The 23,083-nt window shown below is 36.7% G+C and overlaps 1 protein-coding gene across 2 annotated transcripts in view; it reads left to right on the plus strand.

Annotated features, from left to right (window-relative positions):
• The window catches only part of DPYD (dihydropyrimidine dehydrogenase), an 848,382-nt gene that overhangs the window by 812,695 nt on the left and 12,604 nt on the right, over positions 1-23,083 (plus strand). For both annotated transcript variants that reach the window (XM_049618415.1, XM_049618416.1), the window contains one exon: positions 6,710-6,853. In XM_049618415.1, coding sequence (XP_049474372.1) covers positions 6,710-6,853 — 144 coding nt within the window. The remainder of the gene's footprint in view (positions 1-6,709; positions 6,854-23,083) is intronic.

Raw genomic sequence — 23,083 nt, forward strand, 5'->3', positions numbered from 1 at the left:
GTGAAGTTTGTTTCTTTAGAGGAAGCTGATAGGCATCATTTAAATATTTCAGCAGAAAATAATAATTTTCTCACCTCACTTTCAAAGACCATGAGTCAGTCTTCCTCTCAAGGCCATAAACTGCTTTTAAAACGAAGCACCTCCTACTTGTCTCTGTGGCCCCAGCACCTGCACTCTGTGGCCAAAAGCAGGTCTTACCTCCTTCATCCTTTGTTAGCATTCCATTAATGTTAGATTTTCTTCTCTTGATTGACATTCTCCTTAACATACATTCTGATGTTATCTCCTCACAACAAAATGTGCTCTGCTTCCCCTTCACAGAGGAAACTCCTCACTCTCCTGTATCTTACTAAACAGAGAGCACAGGGTTAGCAGTCGGCTGGCTCTCCAAGACCTCTTCCAAAGTGGGACCCTTCTCCCTCTGGTGTTTCTCCCACCTGGAGGATTCTCTTCCCGCTTCCTGACCCTCACACCTCCATCTTCACCATTTGCCAACCTATCCTTCAAAACTTAGCTCAGATGTCACCTCTTCTAGAAAAGCTCTGACCCATCAGCCTGGGTTAGGTACACACTGTCATTGCACATCTAGCATCCTGTGTCCCCTCTGCCTCAGCCCTTGTCTCAGGGTACTGTGATTGTTATTAACTATAGGTTCTTTAAGGTCACAGATTGTCTTTTATAAATACCTTTCAAGGCCTGGCTGGCACTTTATAAATGTCTTTGAATTTATGAATCACAGCTGTTGAATAAGTAAGGTATGTTTTACTTCATATAATTTTAATATCAAATGGACCTATTTATATAATTTCTTTCTGAAAGTAATTGTTTCAGGTTGTCTGACATTTCAAATAACCAGCAGAATTGTTAAAATACATTCAAGATATTCATTCATTGATTGGTTAAGTTTCAAAACATATTGTACACCTATTATGTGCTGGATCAAAAACTAACTCTCTAGGACCTCAAGCGGGGACGATGGAGGCATAGGCTAATAGCGATAAGGCAGAAAATGCAGCAGGTGCAGAAATTAAAGTATGCCCAGAGTATTCTGGAGCACTGTGAGGGGCCCCTAACACTGTAGGGAAGGGAGTCAGTTAAGGAGATACTTAGATGCTATGAAACCCAAGCTGAGGCTACAGTGCCAAATAGTCCTGTACCCGATGAAAAAGACTGGCAGGGGCTTCCCCAGCAGAGGGGATGTATGAGCCAACATGGAAATACAGAGCATGGTACGCAATGCAATATAAGCAGCTAAGGCTTATGGGAATAAATTGGCAGGCATGCACTTTACAAATGTTATTCCATCTAATGCTTCTACCAACATCGTGTGTTAGATACTGTCATTCTCATTTCATTGATAAGGAAAGTTAGTAGCAGAATGGTTAAGTAATTGGCTCATAGTCACACAGCCAGTAAGTGTAAAACTGTGATTTTAATGCAAATTTGACTTCTAAACCACTTCCCTAACCACTATGCAAATGTTGGCTTTCTTCTTTCACTAAGAAGCATGAACTATTATTGCTTTTGACTGATTCAGACATCAGATAGTTTATCAAAAGTTGCACTCTTAAATTTATCAGATCAAACTAATAGTTATACTTCATTAATTTCATATGCTTTGCATGTCCAACTCCAGTGTCCCCGTTTACACCATTGGGCACCATGTAGTATTATGATAATACGTAGGTGGTCCTTTTCTCTTTGCCTGCTTATTGTTTTCCACTGTCCACATTTGATAATATCATGAAAAATTGTTTACTGTTATATCAGCGATTAAGTATTACATGCCAGTTACTCATGGGAAAAATCTGAGTTTCTGACTTTAAGCCATGCTAAAACAAATTTTTGAAATAGAAATCAGGGTCAAATGTAAGCAATTGCTTACTCTTGAAATTGAGAGAAGGGAAGAAGAAAAGTAGCTGAATTCAGACAGAACAAAACAGAGACCTCTCACCTAGTCTCCCATCTTACATCATGCTGAGCTCACAGTGGTTGAAATTAAGGTATTTTAGAAACACACTCAGAGAATCCATGCTCCTAGCAGTTGTTCACCAAATTTCATATTTTAAGTATCTAAAAAGTATCCCATTGCCTTCTGGAGTTTTTTTTTTTTTTTAAGATTAACTCTGAAGTTTTATTTTCCTTTTTCTCTCCAATTAATGGTCATTTGATTGAGATCAAATGGTTTTCCATGAAAAACCATTAGGTATATCATTCCTTTAGATAACTACAATAACCATGAACACTTAATAAATAATTAGGTATGACACTAGACTGTCATGAATGGCAAGAGGTACTTATGAAATTAATAACAATGATGAGTGTACATATGGAAATTATTGAACCTTGAACCTTTAATGTAGTACAGGACAGTTCCTGGTCCAGAGCTGGCATTTGATATTGTATTTGTTGAATAAATGGAAAAATAATAGTTTAACCAAGTCATATGTGAACATGTTTTTTGTAAAAAAAAACAAAAGTCAATTCTTAGATAGTTGTGAAACATATATCCTTTACACTTAACTTATTTCTTGGTCCGTCAGTGTATACATTTGCACACATGCACAAACAATTTTACATATGTGCTGTATATATTATGTATGTATACACATATATATTTGGATTTCAGGTTTATGCTGAGTGTGATACATATATTGTACTTAGTATATAGTGTGTGTGTTTATATATATGTGTATGTATATATACATATATATGTATATTGCGCCCAGTATAAACCTGAAATCCTTTTATCTTTTAACTTATTACCATTTGGATATCAAAGTGACTACTTATTGTGCTGTTATTGTTTCCCATCAGATAAGACACTATGATTAGGAAAATAGAGTTGATCCATTATAGTACTATCCACCAGTGCTATTAGCCAACTTGCTGCCGTTCTCATAAAAATTATGCAATTTAAACTGGAAGATACCAGTACCTGCTTCTATTAGAAACAAGAACCCTTTTCTACTTCATAATATGCTCAATTACCTTTAGATTGATCCATGAATAAATTATAATCCAAATAGACTTCTTTACCTTAAAGCTTTGCTGGCTTAAGATACCATTGTTGATTCATTATGTTGTCACTTTTCTATCGGCAATGTAATGCTTTTTATATCTGGATAGAGACAGTTTTCATGTGAGATACTGTTATCTTTAAATGAGTAGGATTTAGCTTTTCTGGTGAGAACAAATTCATCAGTGATGAATCCCTGGAGAAAGTATTGAAACAAAAATCATACCATTTCTGAGCTTTGTTCAGTTCATCAGTTACAAAGCAGCTTTTGATAGTCCTAAAGAAGTTTTTTCTTTGTTTAAGAAATATAGCATGACGCTCAAAACCTCTCACTTTGGGTTACTGCGGGCTACAACTTTTTCTGTAAGAAAATAATGAATGAAGAGGAAAAGCTCCTGCTGCTGGCTCTGTCAGGCTCTGCTGCCTCTCCTCCTGCAATAGGAAATCAATTAACTATATGTTCAGGCAGAGATTTGAACTAAATGCTTTATTAATCATCACTGATTACGCACATACACAGCGGCCAACTATGCATTCACCTTCACTATTTCTTAGTTTTATTTTGCTTTTTGCTGGTTTTTGTTTATTTGGTTGGTTTTTTTGGCAAGATCAGAACAGAAATGTATGCCTAAATGTAGAATATGTAAAGGTGGTCATCTGGTACAGGAGAGAATGGATCTTTTGTATTTTCAGAAAGTTTAACTTTTAAAATGCTCAGGACCCAGATATGGTAGAGGCATCATAATACATCACAGAGTAATTTTTGTAAAAAGCGCTAAACTTTCTCATACTGATTTCCAGAAAGCAAAATCACTATGGCAGCTTTGATGTTTTGGAAGTTGGTACTACACCTCACTTCTAGGATTTCCATATGGCAGTGAGAAGCTACACACAAATGGACCAATTTGACTTGGAGATGAATGGTGGAAGGTTGAGGGGGCCGTCACTGATACCGTGTGTGGGTGTGCTTTCAATTTAAAGAAAGAATTGGCAACAGTTTTCCTTCTTTTCCATTGATTCTTCTAACTAACACACAAAGAAAATCCTATAGGAAACTTTATGTTATATTGAGAGCCTCTCCTTAGGACTAATTATAAAAGAACAGAATGTTATAATGATAGCCCTGTTAGCTATAGAAAGGCAACATAATTTAAACATGTGGTCAACCACTGCAAAAAAAAATTATAGAAAATATCATGCTGGTAGATGTTTACTTAGGCTGTATTCTGCTCAGCACCAAGGGATTTTTAAATATTATTATTGTTGTTATTATTATTACCATCATTGGAACAATTTGAAAGTATCACAGTTTAAAGTTAACTACTTTATTTCTCTCCCTTTGGATAAAGAATAATATAAATGAAGAAAAAAATCTCCTCTGGTTTATGGTTAAAAGAAGATAGATCAAAAAGGTTCCAGGAATTATTTCTTTTGAATAACATGTATAGAACTCTTAGATGGTGTTAGATACGGTTGAGTAAGGTAAGACCCAATCAGGGAATCGGAATAATGGTTCAGAGTTTCATTGAGCTTGCCACCACAAGAGACCTGCTAGAAACAGAGGTCACTTGTTTCAACATTTAAGGATTTTTGATAATCTTCAAGAATACAAGATTAGGATTTCGGTGCCCTTGGTATGTAAGAGAAGTGTGGAGAGAGTGATAGTCCAACAAGAACTATGTCATATGGGGTGCCTGGGTGGCTCAGTCGGTTAGGCATCTGACTTCAGCTCAGGTCATGATCTTGCAGTCTGTGAATTCGAGCCTCACATCCGGCTCTGTGCTGACAGCTCATAGCCTGGTTCCTGCTTCGGATTCTGTGTCTCCCTCTCTGTCTGCCTCTCCCCCACTAGCACTTTGTCTCTCTCTCTCTCCCCCTCCCTCAAAAATAAACATGAAATACTGAAAAAAAAAAAACAACAAAACTATGTCATGTGGACATGCGTTTACCACCTTATGCGGTGTTACCAGAACCCCAGGGGCATTTCTTTGGCATCAAGTATAATCCCTAACACCTCATCTGCCCCAGGAAAAGGTTATTTCATAAGAGGACATTTCAAACAAGCATTATCTTTTCTACATTAAAAGGGCTTACATATGTGATAAATGCTGTGGATTTATCGTCTTTTATTTTGTGCTAACAAGATGGCATCACATATTTTATAGTAAAATAGATACAGTATATTCTGTCCCTTCATCATATTATTTCATATTTATGAAATAATTAAATATTGTAATTTAAGAAAGCATTGAGGTATAGAGATGAAGTATATAGTTCTAGCTTAATTGTATATATTAATTTGGCATTCATAGCATTACTTCCATTTGCTTGACTTGTTGACATATTATAGCAAATTGATAATGGAAGTAACAATCTTAGATATTTCCACATAAATATGTTCTGCTAATATAAATTTTCAGTGGCAGTTTGGCTGAATTGAAACATGGGTTAAGTTGTTTACCTACCCTACTAACATCTCTAAAGGACTGGAGAACTCATTTTCCAGGGGCATTATGCAACCTGGCAAGTGGAGGCCAGTGTTTCAAAACAAGTGTGAATTTTCACCAAAGTATTTTCTAGGTCAGAAATCAGGATGACCTTGGAGTGCTGTAGTTTTCCAAGCCTCTATCAGCTAGATAAATGGGCTTTATTTTGTAAGAGAGAGAGAGAGAGAGAGAGAGGAGAAAGGGTGTTTTTACAGTCTTAGAAAAGAGACCTAGCAATTCCAGGTTACAGGCAGACATGGAACATTTGGGATTCAGTGGTGTCTATCACCAGCATTATGTGTCCGTAAAAGTGAAGATCAAAGGTTCTAGAAGAGGAGAAGGACAAAAGTGGAGAGGAAATAATTGTGGGATAATGAATAGTATGAGGGCATATTCGTGATAACTTGAAACCACTTAGCATTTTTTCATGACACCCAGGTATCTTTCTAAATGAACTTGGTAAAGTACAGTTGAATAACCTTGAGATTTTAAAGCTCCATGATGTGATTTTGAATACTGATGGAGTTTGTTTAAGCACTATGATATTTCCTCTGCTTTTCATTTCTATTTTTTGCCCTCTTCATGCAAAATAAAATTTATTTTCTGTACAGAGAAATCAATACTTTCACCATTTTGTTTTTCAGCTATTCCAGTAAATTGCAATCAACATTAGTTACAGCCTTTAAAGAGAATGTAGTAAGAATTTGAACACAATAAAATAGAGATACAGATTAGAACTTTGGCAAAGTACCTTTGCTATTGACAAAAGCATTTGTCAGGGACTATGGCTGTGTCTATATTGTGCTAAAAACCTGATGAAGAGGAAAAAAGCATCAATAGGTTTTACCTTCTGTCTATATGAACCAAACAAATGGTCTAACTAATAGCTATTGTTTAAAGTGAATGAATTTGGCTTACCATTGTGAACTTTATGCCATTTAGCAATGTATTTTAATTAACATTTGTATATTTAATACATATATACTTGGTAGAGGTGTTCTGCTCTTGAGTTCTTTTTAATAATTAATGGAATCTGAAACCTAGAAGACTAGTGATTCTTGAATAAATGAAGACCTCGTTACAGTATATAAGAAACAATCTCCAAACACACATTTGGTTGTTGATAATATTTATATGTTAATATCCTCGCAGTTTTCTCTTCCATGAGCTAATATGCTTTCTTATTTGCATGTATTCCTTTTAGAAACTGCCAAGTTTTGGACCTTATCTTGAGCGGCGCAAGGAAATCATAGCAGAGAACAAGATTAGACAGAAAGAACAAAATGCAGCTTTTCCACCACTTGAGAGAAAGCCTTTTATCCCCCGAAAGCCTATTCCTACCATCAAGGTAAAAATTAAGCTACATATATACTAATTAAATATACAATACAGCTCAGGTGTTTATTTGCTGTTTAAATGTTTCACTTATTTTTTTAAAAATACGCTGAAAGTTTTCAAAAATCTACCTATGGTGATAGGAGAGCCTCTTTTGTTTGTACATTTTATACTTTTTAGAGTACTGTCATCACATATGTGTTTCGTGGGTATTTCTATATGTATTAAATAGGCCAGGAAATATTAAGGTGAATTCTTTGTCTTCTCATAGTCATTTTAAAATTATCTTCATCTACAATTAAATCCAAGAGATATGTTAGCCTTACAATACAACTGAATGATTAATATGCAATGTAATATCAATTTGGACAAATTTTGTCTAGTTCAATCTCTGGAAAGCCTGTACAAATGGGGTCTCAAGAGATTAGTTTCTGAGTAACAGCAAGAATTATCATTAAAGTAGAATTGTGGGTGTATTTGCATGTTTTCCTTTTAGAAACTGCCCAAGTTTTGGACCTTATCTTGAGCAGCACAAGGAATTCATAGCAGAGAACAAGATTAGACAGAAAGAACAAAATGTAGCTTTGAACTTCTTATTTTGAGAGAGAGGCAGATTCACATACTATAGTCATATGAAATAATACAGAAGGGTCTTGTTTAACCTTTACTCAGTTTCCCCAATGGTAACATGTTGTGGATATCACAACCAGGATAATGACGCAGATACAATCTACTGATCTTATTCAGATTTTTTTAATTCCTTATTTGTGTGTGCATGTCTGTATGTGTGCATCAGTGTGTTTACTTCTGTGTAATTCCACCATACGTGTAGATTCCTCTTTCAACCACCACGGTTCAGATACAAGATGTCCATCACTACAGAGATTGCCCTGTCATACCACACCTACTTCCTTCCTGCCCACCTTGCCCAAGATGGAATTGTCTTAATGAAAGGAAAAGGAGTGTTATAGGAGTTACAGGACCACATTCCCTCTGAAATCACCATCACTGAATGTGGCTTCAGTTACTGAAACTTTTCTTCCATATTTAATGACAATATACTCCTACATTTCCATTTTCTGTTTGAGGCATCAGCTGGAAAGCTTTTTCTCAGGACCTCTCAGGGGAACCTCCCAGAAATTCATCTTTAGTTGTCAGCTGGGAATTGGAACACTTAAAAATTCCCTCTACCTCAGAAAGACAGAGAGAGAGAGAAATATGTCCTATGTCAAACACAGTGGGGTTTACACTCGCTCTTACAAAATTTAGGTGATTCAAAGTTCTGAAAGGAAATACAGAAGTACACGAACACAAATTCTACCAGCACTTCAATACCATAATTCCAAATAAAGTGAATGCTTGGGACATTTAACAGCAGAATATCCCCATATACTCCTTAAGCTGTTTCCTTTGCATTATTTGTGTGCTACTAAAAGAATGAACTGGACACTGATGATAGAGAGAAGACCAGATCCTTCAGCTCTTCACAAGCTTCCCCCTCCCTGTGTTTGACTATGATTATTATATGATTTGGGGTTAAGTGAGAATTGTCCCACTTCTGTCTCTCTTCTAAATTAATTTGAATTAAATGTAAGAAATCATCTCTTCCTTATGTATAAAAAATCAAAAGAAATATATTATTTATATTTGAGAGAAAAGAAGTGCAAGGTGATTATGAAAACATTTTGACCTTTTCTAGCCTTCTATTCCTTCAGGGAATATAGTGATAACCTAGAAGCAAGACAAAAACAGAACAAAGAAAAAAACTTATTATAGTTGAATTCAAGCTGATCAATCACTAATCCAAATAAAATATCAAACTCAGCAGAATTAAATAAACCAAAGAAATGGGAAGTCAGGAAAGTAAGTAAACATTTTTTTAGTATCCAGGAGGGATAAGGACTATTATTAAAAACAGTACAGGTTTATATTCCTCTCCTAAGTTTATTTATTTTAGGTTATTCAAATTAAAGTATCCCTGGTGTTCATTGCATAAGCTTTAAGACATGGTAGATACCATCTTCCCAGCATCTAAGACCATAATAGTGCTCGTGTAATAAAGGACTGCCATGGTAGATTTTCCCAATGTCCAATGGATTTTCCACTACCTTGGCTTCTCCTCAGGGTATCATACCCATTCTCCCTGTTGTCATTTCTAGGAAGATGGTGTGACCTTTCAAATAACACAATGGTGGAGTGCCTGAGTGGTTCATTCGGTTAAGTGGCCAACTCATGATGTTGGCTCAAGTCATGATCTCACAGTTGTGAGATTGAGCCCGCGTTGGGCTCCAAGCTCATTATGGAGCCTGCTTGGGATTCTCTCTACCTCTCTCTCTGCCCCTCCCCTGCTCTCTCTCTCTCTCTCTCTCTCTCAGAATTAATGAATAAACATTTTTCAAAAACCATAATGGTAGCTGATAATTGTGGGTTGGTCTTTTTTGTTTGTTTTGTTGAGGATAGCATTTTCATTAGTTATAAAAGCAACTATCTTTTTGGAAAGTGAGGAATTACATTTGTTAAAATAATGACTTCTCACTTTATCTTGTTTTCTATAAGTCTTCCTATACTGTAGGGGGAGTATATGTTTTACAGGAAGAAGGAAGATACAGAGATCTGTTCCTGTCCCCAGAGAGATCCCCAGTTTCAGATGACTCCTGACTTCTAGAGTCATGATATTGTGTGTGTATGTGAATGTATGACTGTATTTTTAGTTATATCATTCATCCTCCAATATTCTAGTATGGTTTACTAATGTAGGACAGAAAGTTTATCTCCTGGAAGCATCCATGGAAGCATGTGGCAACGAGTAGCTCTAATGTGCCTATAATGTTCCAAATGCTATACATGTTTTACCTCATTTAATCTTCACAATACCTGGGATAGATACTATCTCTATATTCATTTTACAGATAATAAAATTGAGGAACAATGAAAAATTAAATAATTTTGCCAAGTCACATAGTAATTATTGGTAGAATGGGTGATGGAAATGAAATTGAGAATAGCTGGGTTAGGATATTCAAAAGATTGACTTACAATAGGAACTATAAAAGTTTGGATCCATTCTAGAAAATGTATGGAATATTCCTAGATTTAGATCATGAAAGGTGAACATCAACATGGAATAATGAGAACATTTAGTAAAGGAATTTTAAGCACATGCGTTTTGTCATAGTTGTATTACTAATCACTTGATTGAGGGAAAATATGAAATAGGAGACCTATAAAATTAGACTACTGGGCAAAGAAGTTAAATTCCTCTCCCCAATACTCTGTAGTTTCATTTGTTTAGTTTTTTCTAATGTTACATCACAAAGATGAATATAAAAATTACCCCCAAGCCTACTTAATCATTATTAAAATTTAGATTTATAAAATTCTAGTCCTTCTTATATCTAAATATAATATATTAAAATAAACATGGAATGTTCTTATATTTTACATAAAAACTTCACAATAATTTCTATATCACTTTTATATCAAAATAATGTTTTAATAGTATTTTACAATTTTTTTAACATTTATTTATTATTGAGAGACAGAGAGAGACAGAGCATGAGTGGGGGGGGGCAGAGAGAGAGGGAGACACAGAATCTGAAGCAGGCCCCAGGCTCCGAGCTATCAGCACAGAGCCCGACGCAGGGCTTGAACTCACGAACTGCGAGATCATGACCTGAGCTGAAGTCGGACGCTTAACTGACTGAGCCACCCAGGCGCCCCAATAGTATTTTATAATATAAATTTACTGTCAATTTTTTGGAAGTAACCTGTTAGAGCCTAGAGGGCACCATGCTGCTCCTGGAGAGAAGGCAGGTTAACAACCTGGAAGCAGACATCATGGAAACAGTGATCTGAAAAACACCTGGGACACACAGAGGGGGAGATCACTTGCTCCTCTCAGAGTACTTCCCTGAGAGCAGCAAGCACGGAGACTCCTCTCTGGGGACAAAAGAGCTGGCTGGTGCCATTTCCCTCCCCTGCCCCTCAGTATAAACACACAACCACCTGCAGTACACAGCACAGTGCCAACATTGGCTGCCTAAATTGCTTACATCAGGTCCCACTCCCCCGTGCTCTGCAAGTACCACCCTTCTTGGTCAAGTTCATCTTAGTCCCAGTGCGGTGGGCCCAGCAGAAACCCCTGGCCACACCATGTCTCCCAACCAAAGAGTTCTGCAGAGTTTCAGTTCTAGTGGAAGTAGTATCAGGTTTCATTTAACGAGCAGACCAGAGTGTACCCAGTTAAAACACACCACACTCTGGTCAAGAACCAAACACTGCCCACTTCAGGCAAGGAGAACCTCGGCAGATGACTGATCTGAAGGATAGAACAGCCAAAACACAACAATAGAGCACACACGAGACACTTGTTGAAGTGCCAGGCCCTGGACACTTCATGACCTCTTCTTCATAAAGCCATTACTCTCAGAAGCAGGAAACATAGCAGGCTTTTCTAACACAGAGAAGAAGGCAGAGACTTAGACAAAATGCCAAGGTGGAGGAACTCATCCCAAAAGAAAGAACAAGAAAAGGTCACGGCAAGGGATCTAATCAAAATAGATATATATGCCTGATGGAGAATTTAAAGAAACAATCATAAGGATACTCACTGGGCTTTAGCAAAGAATAGAAGAAGACATCAGGAAGGCCCTTACCACACAGATAAAAGAGTTAAAAAACAATTAGAAATGAAAAATGCAGTAACAGATTCAAAATAGACTCAATGCAATGAACACAAGAATAGAAGAAGCAGAGGAACAAATAAGTGATATGGGAGATAAAATAATGAAATATAATGAAGCTGAACAAAAGAGAAAGAACAACTATGGAACACAAGACCAGACATGGGGAACTCAATGACTCCATGAAACATAGTAACATTCATGTCATAGGAGTCCCAGAAGAAGAGAGAGAAAAGGGGGCAGAAAATGTATTTGAGGAAATAATAGCTGCAGACTTCCCTAACCTGACGAAGGAAACAGACTTCCAGATCCAAGAGGCACAGAGAACTATCATCAAAAGCAACAAAAGCAGGAAACACCAAGACATATTGTAATTAAATTTGCAAAATATAGCAATAAAGAAAGAATCCTGAGGAAGCAAGACAAAAGAAGTCCCTAACTTACAAGGGAAGACAAATAAGGTTAAAAGCAGATCTCTCCATAGAAACTTGGCAGGCCAGAAGGGAGTTGCATGATATATTCAACATGTTGAATGAGACAAATCTGCAGCCAAGAATACTCTATCTAGTAAGGTTATCATTCAGAATAGGAGAAAGAGTTTCCCTGACAAACAAAAACTAAAGGAGCTTGTGACCACTAAACCAGCCCTGCAAGAAATATTAAAGGGGACTCTTTGAGTGCAAAGGAGAAACCAAAAGTGCAAAGACAAGAAAGGAACAGAGGAAGTCTCCAGAAACAATAACAAAAACAGGTAATAAAATGGCACTTAATACATATCTATCAGTAATCACTCTGAATGTACTAATGGACTAAACGCTCCAATCAAAAGACATAGGGTGTCAGAATAGATAGGGTGTCTGCTGCCTTCAGAGACTCATTTTACACCTAAAGACACCAGCAGATTGAAAGCGAGGGGATGGAGAAACATTTATCTTGCAAATGGATGTCAAAAGAAAGTCAGAGTCGCAATACTTCTTTCAGACAAACTAGATTTTAAACCAATGATTGTAACAACAGATGAAGAAGGGAACTACCCAACAAGAAAATCTAACAATTGTAAATATTTGTGCTCCCAACTTAGGAGTACCCAAATATATAAACCAATTAATAGCAAATATAAAGGAACTCATTGATAATAATACAATAATAGTAGAGGATTTTAACACCTAAGTAACATCAATGAACATATCATCTAAGCAGAAAATCAACAAGGAAACCATGGCTTTGAATGACACACTGGACCAGATGGACCAAACAGCTATATTCAGAACATTTCCTCCTAAAGCAGCAGAATGCACATTCTTTTCAAGTGTACATGGGACATTCTCCAGAATATATCACGTACTAGGTCACAAATCAGGCCTCAACAAGTACAAAAAGATTGAAATCATACCATACATATTTTCTGAGCACAACACTATGAAAAAACCACAAGAAAAAAATTGGAAAGCCTTCAAATACATGGAGGTTAAATGACATCCTACTAAACAATGAATGGGTCAACCAGGAAATCAAAGAAGAAATTAAAAAATACATGGAAACAAATAAAAATGAAAACATGATAATCCAAAACCATTGGGATGCAGCAAAAGTGGTCCTAAGAGGGAAGTATGTATATAGCAATATTCAAGCAATGCATCAAGAGGCAAGAAAAATCTCAAATAAACAACCTAACCTTACACCTAAAAGAGGTAGAAATAGAACAACAAATGAAGCTTAAATCCATGACAAGGAGAGAAATAATAAACATTAGAACAAATAAATTATATAGAAAGTAAAAAAAAAACAAAAAACAATAGAACATATCAATGAAACCAGGAGCTGGTTCTTTGAAAGTGATAAACCGCCTAAGCCAGGCTTATCAAAAAGAAAAGAGAAAGGACCAAAATAAATAAAATCACAAATGAGAGAGGAGAGATAACAAACAATACCCCAGAAATACAAACACTTAAAACAGAATATTATGAAAAACCATGCCAACAAATTGGATAGCCTGGAAGAAATGGATACATTTCTAAGATCATAAAAACTACCAAAACTGAAATATGAATAAATAGAAAACTTGAATACATCAATAACCAGCAAAGAAATTGAATCAGTAACCAAATATCTCCCAACAAACAAAAGTCTATGTCCAGATGGCTTCACAGGTGAATTAAAGAATAGTTAATACCTATTCTTCTCAAACTACTCCAAAAAAATAGAAATGGAAGGAAAGCTTGCAAATTCATTCTATGAGGCCAGCATCACCCTCATGAAAACCAGATAAAGACTCCACTAAAAAAAGAGAACTATAGGCCAATATCCCTTATGAACATGGATGCAAATATTCTCAATAAAATACTAGCAAATTGAATCCAACAGTACATTAAAAGAATCATTTACCATGATCAAGTGGGATTTATTCCTAGGCTGCAAGGCTGGTCCAATATTCACAAATGAATCAACATTATATACCACATTAATAAAGGATAGGAGCCATATGATTCTTTCAATAGATTCAAAAAGCATTTGACAAAGTAAAACATTCATGATAAAAACCTTCAACATAGTAGGGTTAAAGTGAAAATATCTCAACATAATAAAGGGCATATATGAGAAACCCACAGCTAATATCCTCAGTGGGGAAAAACTGAGAGCTTTTCCTCTATGGTCAGGAACAAGACAGGGATGTTCACTCTCACCACTGTTATTTAACAGAGTACCAGAAGTCCTCACCTCAGCAATAAGACAACAAAAAGACATAAAAGCCATCCAAATCATCAAGGAAGAAGTCAAACCTTCACTATTTGCAGATGACATGATACTCTATATAGAAAACCCAAAAGATTCCACAAAAAATTACAAGAACTGATACACAAATTCAGTAAAGTCACAGGATATTAAATCAGTGTACAGAAATCTGTTGCAATTCTATACACCAATAATGAAGCAGCAGAAAGAGAAATCAAGGAATAAATCCCATTTGCAATTGCACCAAAAACTATAGATCCCTAAGAATAAACCTAACCAAAGAGGTGAAAGATCTTTACTATGAAAACTCTAAAATACCGATGAAAGAAATTGAAATGACACAAAGAAATGGAAAAACATTCCATGGCTATGGATTGAAAGAACAAATATTATTAAAATGTCTGTATTACCCAAAGCAATCTACACATTTAATGTAATCCCTATCAAAATACCACCAGAATTTTTCTCAGAGCTAGAGCAAACAATCCTAATTTGTACGGAATCACAGAAGACCCCAAATAGCCAAAGCAATCTTGAAAAAGAAAAGCAAAGCTGGAGGCATCATGATTCCAGACTTCAAGCTATATTACAAAGCTGTAGTTATCAAGACAGTATGGTGCTGGCACAAAGACAGACACATAGAACAATAAAACAGAATAGGAAACCCAGAAGTGGACCTACAACTATATGGTCAATTAATATTTGACAAAGCAGGAAAGAATATCCAATGGAAAAAGAGACAGTCTCTTCAACAATTGGTGTGGGGAAAACTGAACAGCAATGTGCAAAAGAATGAAACTGCACACTTTCTTTCACCATACCCAAAAAAATAAATTCAAAATGAATTAGAGACCTAAATGTGAAACCATCAAAATCCTGGAAGAGAACATAGGCAGTAACTTCTTCGACATGGGCCATAGCAGCTTCTTACTAGATATGTTTCCGTAGGCAAGGGAAACAAAAGCAAAAACAAACTATTGGGACGTCTTCAATATATAAAGCTTCTACACAGCAAAGGAAACCATTAACAAAACTAAAAGGCAACCTCTGGAATGGGAGAAGATATTTGGAAATGACATATCTGATAAAGAGTATCCAAAATCTATAAAGAACTTACCAAACTCAACACCCAAAAAACGAATAACCCAGTTAAAAAAGGGGCAGAAGACATGAATAGACATTTTTCCATAGAAGACCTAAAGATTACCAAAAGACACATGAAAATATGCTCAACATCACTCATCATCAAGGAAATACAAGTCAAAACTACAATGAAGTATCACTTCACACCAGTCAGAATGGCTAAAATTAACAACACAGGAAACAACAGGTGTTGGCAAGGATGTAGAGAAAGGGGGACCTGCTTACACTGTTGGTGGAAATACAAACTGGTGCAGCCACTCAGGAAAACAGTATAGGGGTTCCTCCAAAAGTTAAAAATAGAACTACCCTATAATCCAGCAATTATGCTACTAGGTATTTACCGTGTGTGTGTGTGTGTGTGTGTGTGTGTAAACACACACACACACACACACACATAAAAAAGAATGAAGTCTTGACATTTGCAACAACGTGGATGGAGCTAGAGAGTATCCTACTAATTGAAATAAGGCAGTCAGAAAAAGACAAATACCATATAATTTCACTCATATGTGGAATTTAAGAAACAAAACAAATGATTATAGGAGGGAAAAAAGAGAGGCAAACCAAGAAACAGATTTTTAACTGTAGAGAACAAACTGATGGTTACCAGAGGGGAGCCGGGCAGGGGGGATGGGTGAAATAGGTGATGGGGAGTAAGGAGAGCACTTGTTTTGATGAGTACCTGGTGGTGTATGGAAGTCTTTAATCACTAAAATTTACACCTGAAACTAATATTGCACTGTTCATTTTACACTGTTAATGTTAAATTTAAATAAAAACTAGAGAAAAAAAAAGTAACCTATTGCTGAACCTTTAGGTTGTTTCCAGAATTTCATAGAAATAATGCTATTATAATTATCATTGTATAAAAATCTTTGTGTAGATGTCTTATTGTTTTCTCCAGAGAAATTATAGGTGAAATTTTAGGGCTTTTGATACATATTGCCAACTTGCTCTCTGGGAAGAGTGTGCAAATTTACATTCCACCAAAAAATATAAGAGGGCTCATTTTTTAGACACCCATCAACAATGAATTTATTTTTAATTTTAGCCAACATAATAGTCAAAAAAGTGCTTCATTTTTTCTTTAATTTTGAATGTCTAAGTAGTAGTGAGATCAGCATGTTTTTATATATTTTGGGGCCATGTCTTCTTTTGTGAACTTACTACTCATTTTTGACCAATTTTCTGCAAGAGTAATTATCTTTGTCTTACAGATTTTTTATAAACTTTTTGTATATTGCCATTTGTCTCCTAATTTGTATTATAGTGTTTTTATATATACATACAGCAGCTTTAACTTTATGAAATTATATCTGGCAAAAGCTTATTTTGTGATTTTTCTCTTTATTTGCTCAGTGTAGCTTTTTTTCCCCTTTTTTCTTTTCAAGTTTTTATTTATTTAAGGTGTAGAACTTAGTTATTCATCACTTATGTATAACACCCAGTGCTCATCACAAGTGCGCTCCTTAATACCCATCACCCATTTAATCCATCCCCCACCCACCTCCCTCCATCAACCCTCTGTTCTCTATCGTTAAGAGTCTTTTACAGTTTGCTTCACTGGTTTAGTTTTTCATACCATAAGATCATAAATACTCACCCCATCTAGTTCTTTTATAAATTTAATATTTGCATTTGAATAATTAAAATTTTTGTTGCCTTAAATTATCAACTATGGTTAAAACTTTATTTTTTTCCCAAATAGACAATCATCCCATGATCTCAATATCTGCATTTTAAAGTGGCTCCTTACAGGGGCACATGGGTGGCTCAGTTGGTTGAGCATCTGACTTCAGCTCAGGTCATGATCTCACGGTTTGTGGATTCAAGCCCCACATTGGGCTCTGTGCTGACAGCTCAGAGCCTGGAGCCTGCTTCGGATTCTGTGTTTCCCTCTCTCTCTGCTCCTCCCCTGCTCACACTCTGTCTCTCTCTCAAGAATAAATAAAGGTAAAAAAAATTTTTAAGTGGCCCCTTACATCTCCCAAATTATGACTCAGTGACAAAATGTATCATAAATTGCTTTACGTTCAAGTTTCCTACCTCAAAATTTGCTGATAATGATATCTATCTCTCTGTTTCCTAATTTCTGTATCATCTCCCTTTATCGTCAATCTAGACTTTTCCTATATATATTGACTCAACTATTCTCCATTGCTTTCTCTTTTCTATGCTTCAGACTTGTGCTGCCCACTGTCTCTGGATACCTCCACCTAGACAGTCTACACAAGGAGCACAGGAGCCATCACACTTAAAACTAAACTGATTATCATTCCTTCAAAAATGCTCTTCTTCCTGAGTCCTATGTCTCAATGAACAGCATTGAGAGCCACTCAGTTTTTGTAAAAATCAGCCTAGGTTCTATCCTATTAATCATCGCTTTAGTGAATGGGATCATGGGACGCTTATCAATGTCTATCATTTTAATCTCTCATGTCTCCCTCCTTTTCTGTTATTTCCTACTGAAGACACCATAATACCGTTCTTATACATTCTTCACTGGAATTTTGAAATATTTTACTAACTGGTCTCCCACCTTCTTTTGTCATTCTTACCTAATGCACCCCCAGCTATTACGGAGTATTCTTTTAAAAATGCAAATCTGATTTTTTTTTTACTCCTTACTTAAGATTCCCACACCTTAAGGTAAACTTAGCATAATCTTCACACCCTTCATATTTTAGCTTGTCTTGGCCTGAGCAGCTTCAGTGGAGTGTTGAAAAGTAGAGCCCAGGAGGTGGTAAATGGAGGAATTAAGAAAGGTTGAGAAAGTACGAACAAGGTGTATGGAATACTCTTCTGAACTTGAGAAAGATCAGAAGAAAAGTGATAAGAAGGGAAAATAGGGTAAAGGGAAAGGTTGGTTTGTTTATATGTTAGGATAATCGAGGCTTGCATGAGTTTATATGCTATGAGAGAACAGCTAAGGCTACCAGAAAGGGTGGGGTTATGGAAGCTAGATCTTTGGCAAGAAGGTTGGGGATGGAGTTCAGACAATACATTAAGTTATCTTGCATTAGAGAAAGGACATGTCATGATTTTCTGCCTACTACATGCTATGTGCATTTAATGATACTGAATTTAGGCTTACCAGTATTATTTTAGTATGTAGCCATGTTTTTTAAATTTTTTTTTAATGTTTATTTATTTTTGACAGAGAGAGACAGAGCATGAGCGGGGATGGGGCAGAGAGAAAGAGAGACACAGAATCTGAAGCAGGCTCCAGGCTCTGAGCTGTCAGCACAGAGCCAGACGCAGGGCTCAAACTCACAGACCGCGAGATCATGACCTGAGCGGAAGTCAGATGCTCAACTGACTGAGCCACCCGGGCACCCCTATAGCCATGTTTAAAGTGACCATGTCAAGTCTTAACCTATTCTCTTTCATTGAAATACATAGAAAAGTTCATAAGATTTTAATAGAGTACATTTATGGAAGAAGAGTTTTCTGAATTTCCAAGCATGGAACTATTCTGTCACACTGCCTGGGTTCAAATTGTGGCACTACCATTTCATAGCTGCATGAATTTGCCTCAGTTAGCTAATCTGTGAGACAAGAGAAAATAAGAGTGTGTTTCATGGGGCTATAAATTAGGTAATGTGTGAATTGCTTTTAGCCTGTATCAAATATATCCTAAATAAGTATTACCTACTATTAGTTATTATGTTAGGAATGGACAGGTTGAAGGAGATAATAGATTAAGGTGACTCTCCATTCCCATTTTGTTCAATAAAATTAACTCAAGAATGAAAGTAAGAATACATAAGGCTCTGAGGCCAGTCAAGTTGGAAGTTTAGAAGAAGCCCATATATTTTCCAGGAAATCTTTATTGCACACCTACCATGAGACAAGCAACATGCTAAGAATTGGGCAACCATAGTACCATACATAAAGCAGACCCAGCCTCTGTCCTCATGAAGCATACAAACAGATAGTAAGCAAAGAATCCCACTAATAATATAAAATCATATTTGTGATACAAACTGTAGAAAAAAATACAGAATGTATGGAGTCTTTTTCATAGGAAGACTCCTATTTAGACTGAAGGAGCAGAGGAAGTCTCTCTGAGGAACTGGCAGTTAAAGACCCCTATAAGCTGGGTATGGATTAGAAGGGTAAGGGGAAAAGGATATTTCAGGAGATCCATAATGTGATCCTGAATTTGGTGAATGGCCATGGTTATAGAAACAGAGGAAGAGACAAAAATGATGAAGTCATGTTAATTCTCCTTTTAAAACATAGTGATTCTTGGGGTGCCTAGGTGGCTCAGTAGTTAATTGTCCAAATCTTAATTACAGCTCAGGTCATAATTTCAGGGTTTGTGAGATCGAGCCCTGCATCAGGCTCTGCACTGACAGCATGGAGCTTGGGGTGCTCTCTCCCTCTCTCTCTGCCCCTCCCCACCTCTCTCAAAAATAAATAAATAAACATTTTTTTTAAACTTAAAAAAATTTAGTGCTTCTCATATATTAAAGGATAAGGGCTAGTAAGGAGTTAAGAATAAGTGGACCAAGATGATTAGGGTTTTTTATGGTCCCAGTCACTGAGATAAAGAAAAGATAATGTATCAGAGATTTATTCTTAGTGTTTTAGATTTAATGGGCTTTTTTGATGTGGAATGAAAACTTAGATTTGAGCGTATTGAAAGTAATGAATTCAAGCAAATTAGGGACCTGTGCTGGAAGATACAAAGGAAAAAGAACTGACATATTGACTACCTACTGTGTGCTATACCAAGATAGAAACTTCACCTATATTTTTGTAAATATTACTAAACCTAATACCCTATGAGAGAGAAGTAAGCTCTGGGGAAGCAGAAGAGAACAACTGAGCAGAAAAGAAATGGGAAAATAACCAGAAGCTAATGATGGTATGGAGGCGTGGGAACCAAAGATGAAGTCTTAAGAATGTGGAAGTGTCCACAGGTCTGAAAGCACTGCTCATCTTGGCAACAGGACCTTGTATGGTTTCATTTTATCTTTCACACATAATCACTGAAATTCCAACCTCTGGTTTGCAAAAATTATATATTCACCCATACATTCATTCTGTCCTTCATCCAACAATTATTAATGTACATCATTAATGCCACCATGTACTGGCACTGATGCAATCACTAGAAATTCAGTAGTGAACAAAACAACAGCCCAGCTCTCATGGCTCTTACATTTTACTAAGGAGAAACAGACAAACAAGTGAATGCGTGCTGTGTCAGATGGTCACAGTGCTGTGAAGAAAATATATCAGGATTAAGAGAATAGGAATTGCTGGAGAGGTTGGTCGGGAGAGGCCTGCCTGATTAAATGGCATTTGAGTAAACACTTTAAAGAGTGAAAGGATGAACGACGACATGGATAGATATCTTTGGGGAGTACATCCCATTCGGAAGGAACAGAAAGTGCAAAGACCCTAAAATAGGAAAGTCTTTGGCAGGAAACCATGGAGGCTTTTTAAAAGGAAGAAAGACATGATCTGACGTAATTTTTCAAAGGATCCTTTTAGCTGTGATGTTGATACAAGATCCTAGACGGGCAAGGGTAGAAGCAGGGAGACTGGTTAGAAGGCCATTGTAACAACTCAGGCGAGAGATTGGCAGGAGGGAGAACAAATACGAGATAGTGTCAGAAGGCCTCAACTCCCTTGTTTCAAATGAAATGATGTGTGTGAAAGTATTGTACAAAGCATAGTTCTATTCAAATGTAAGGGGCCATGGTTATTGTTATTTTCTTATGAGTCCCCCACCCCTTTGCCCATTATTTCAGACCCCATCTGGATGGTGTAGCTGTGTGCTTATTCAGTCCTCATTGAAATTAACAGCCACGTTCCCTTTAAGAGCCATCTCTGTGAATGTGAATCAGACATTGCTTCTTGTGTTTTTATTGTTTTATACTACCACACATACCCAGGCACGCTGTATACTTCCCTCTGTTGCTTTCATTGCTCTTACATTTTCCCTAAGGTGCTTCTTCTGTTCTTGACATACCATTTTTTCCTTCTTCCCTTTTTCCTGGAGGGACTGGGCTATCTGTTATCATGCTTAATGTTTTCTCTGTCCACCCATCTGTTTATTTTAGCTTGTTTCTTCCCTCCTGTCTGCTGGCCTCTTTATAGATTCCTCTGTTCAATAGTTTAAACTCCATGACACTGCTTTGTTTATCCTCTCAGCTAGCATAGTATATTATTCCCCATCTGCTACAGAAAGAGCCCCAGTGCCCCACAAAGTTAACTAAGCCCCTCTTGTCTGAACAAGTTTTTCAGTCATGCATTCAAGTTTCTAATCTACCCCATCTTCCCTGGTTATGAGTGTGACAATATTATTTCTAAGCAAGCCATGCTCAATAGATCTCATCTTTTGTTCTTTTTTCCTTCAAATGCCTCAGATAAGATTTAATGGTCTGTTGCCTCAGAGGTAGGCGGTTTCAATATCAGTCCATCAGTAAGTATTTATTGAGTATTTGCTATGTGACCAGCAGTGTGCTATGGGCCGAGTTTATATCCAAAGCTGTAAAAAGCACGGTCCAAGGCACAGGAATTTCCCCAATCTCGGTGGAGATGTAGCACTAACATGTATTTGCTATGCACTCATTGCAATCCAGGAATTGTGCTAGAAACTAGGAATACAACATGAATTTTAAAAAGAAAGACATCTATCCTTATGGAGCTCATAGTCTAACAAGGGAAAAAGACACATGTTAAAAATTATTTACAGTTCAATCAAATATGTACAAAATGCTCTGGGAACACAGAGGAGTGAAAGGGATTAGTTCTGCCTCGGGTAATTGTGGAAAGCTTCACAGAGATGGTGATATTTAACATGGAGTTTAATAAATTAGTGTTAATTAAGCAGAGAATTAATAATAAAAGCTAATATTTATTGAGTACTTATGAGGTTTCAGGCACGGTTCTACATGCTTGAGAATTGACTCATTTAATTCTCACAGTAACCCTATCAGGTTCCCTGTTTTTCCCATTTTACTGATTAAGTAACTGATAAGCAGGTTAAATAACTTGCACAAGGTCAAACAGCTAGGAAGACATCAAAACCAAGATGTGATTCTGAAGTCTGGCTCTAGAACCTGGCCCTTAAACACTGTCTTCTGTGTCTCTCACAAAAGAAAAAAAAAAAAGAAGGAAGGCGGTATTTCAAGCAAATCAGTGAGTTTGAAAAGTATAGTATCTATACATGTTGGGAATAAAATACAGCCATGGGACCTTAAATCCAATACACAATCCCTGAATCAACCAGGTAGTAGGGTCTGACTGGTAAACCCATTCTTTTTTTCAGTAGGAATTCATAGAAAGGACCAAACTGAGAGGCAATACTGAGTAAAATAATCCAGTTTTCTTGATCAGTCTTAGCATGATATAAAAGGGCAAAGGGATGTACTGATTAAGCTGCTGACAATGTCAGCTAGAGCATCAGTTGGTTATTCCCAGTGTTACACTGTGACTACGGGGTTCTTGAGAACCCAAAGTGTTCGCTAGCAACATGCTATCCAGCTTCTCCTTGCCCCCCTCAGAAGCTAAAAATAGCCTCAAAGGCCCTCAGTCCTATACCAGGGAGTGGTCTGAGGCCCTAAGGTCGACCTGGCTGGCATCCAGTTGATTTCCTTTTTAGCAACCCCACATTTCGACTTCCATTTCATAATGACACAGCATTTACCATATATATACATATATAT

Source organism: Panthera uncia (assembly GCF_023721935.1).
Source record: "Panthera uncia isolate 11264 chromosome C1 unlocalized genomic scaffold, Puncia_PCG_1.0 HiC_scaffold_4, whole genome shotgun sequence".
Classification (NCBI taxonomy): Eukaryota; Metazoa; Chordata; class Mammalia; order Carnivora; family Felidae; genus Panthera; species Panthera uncia.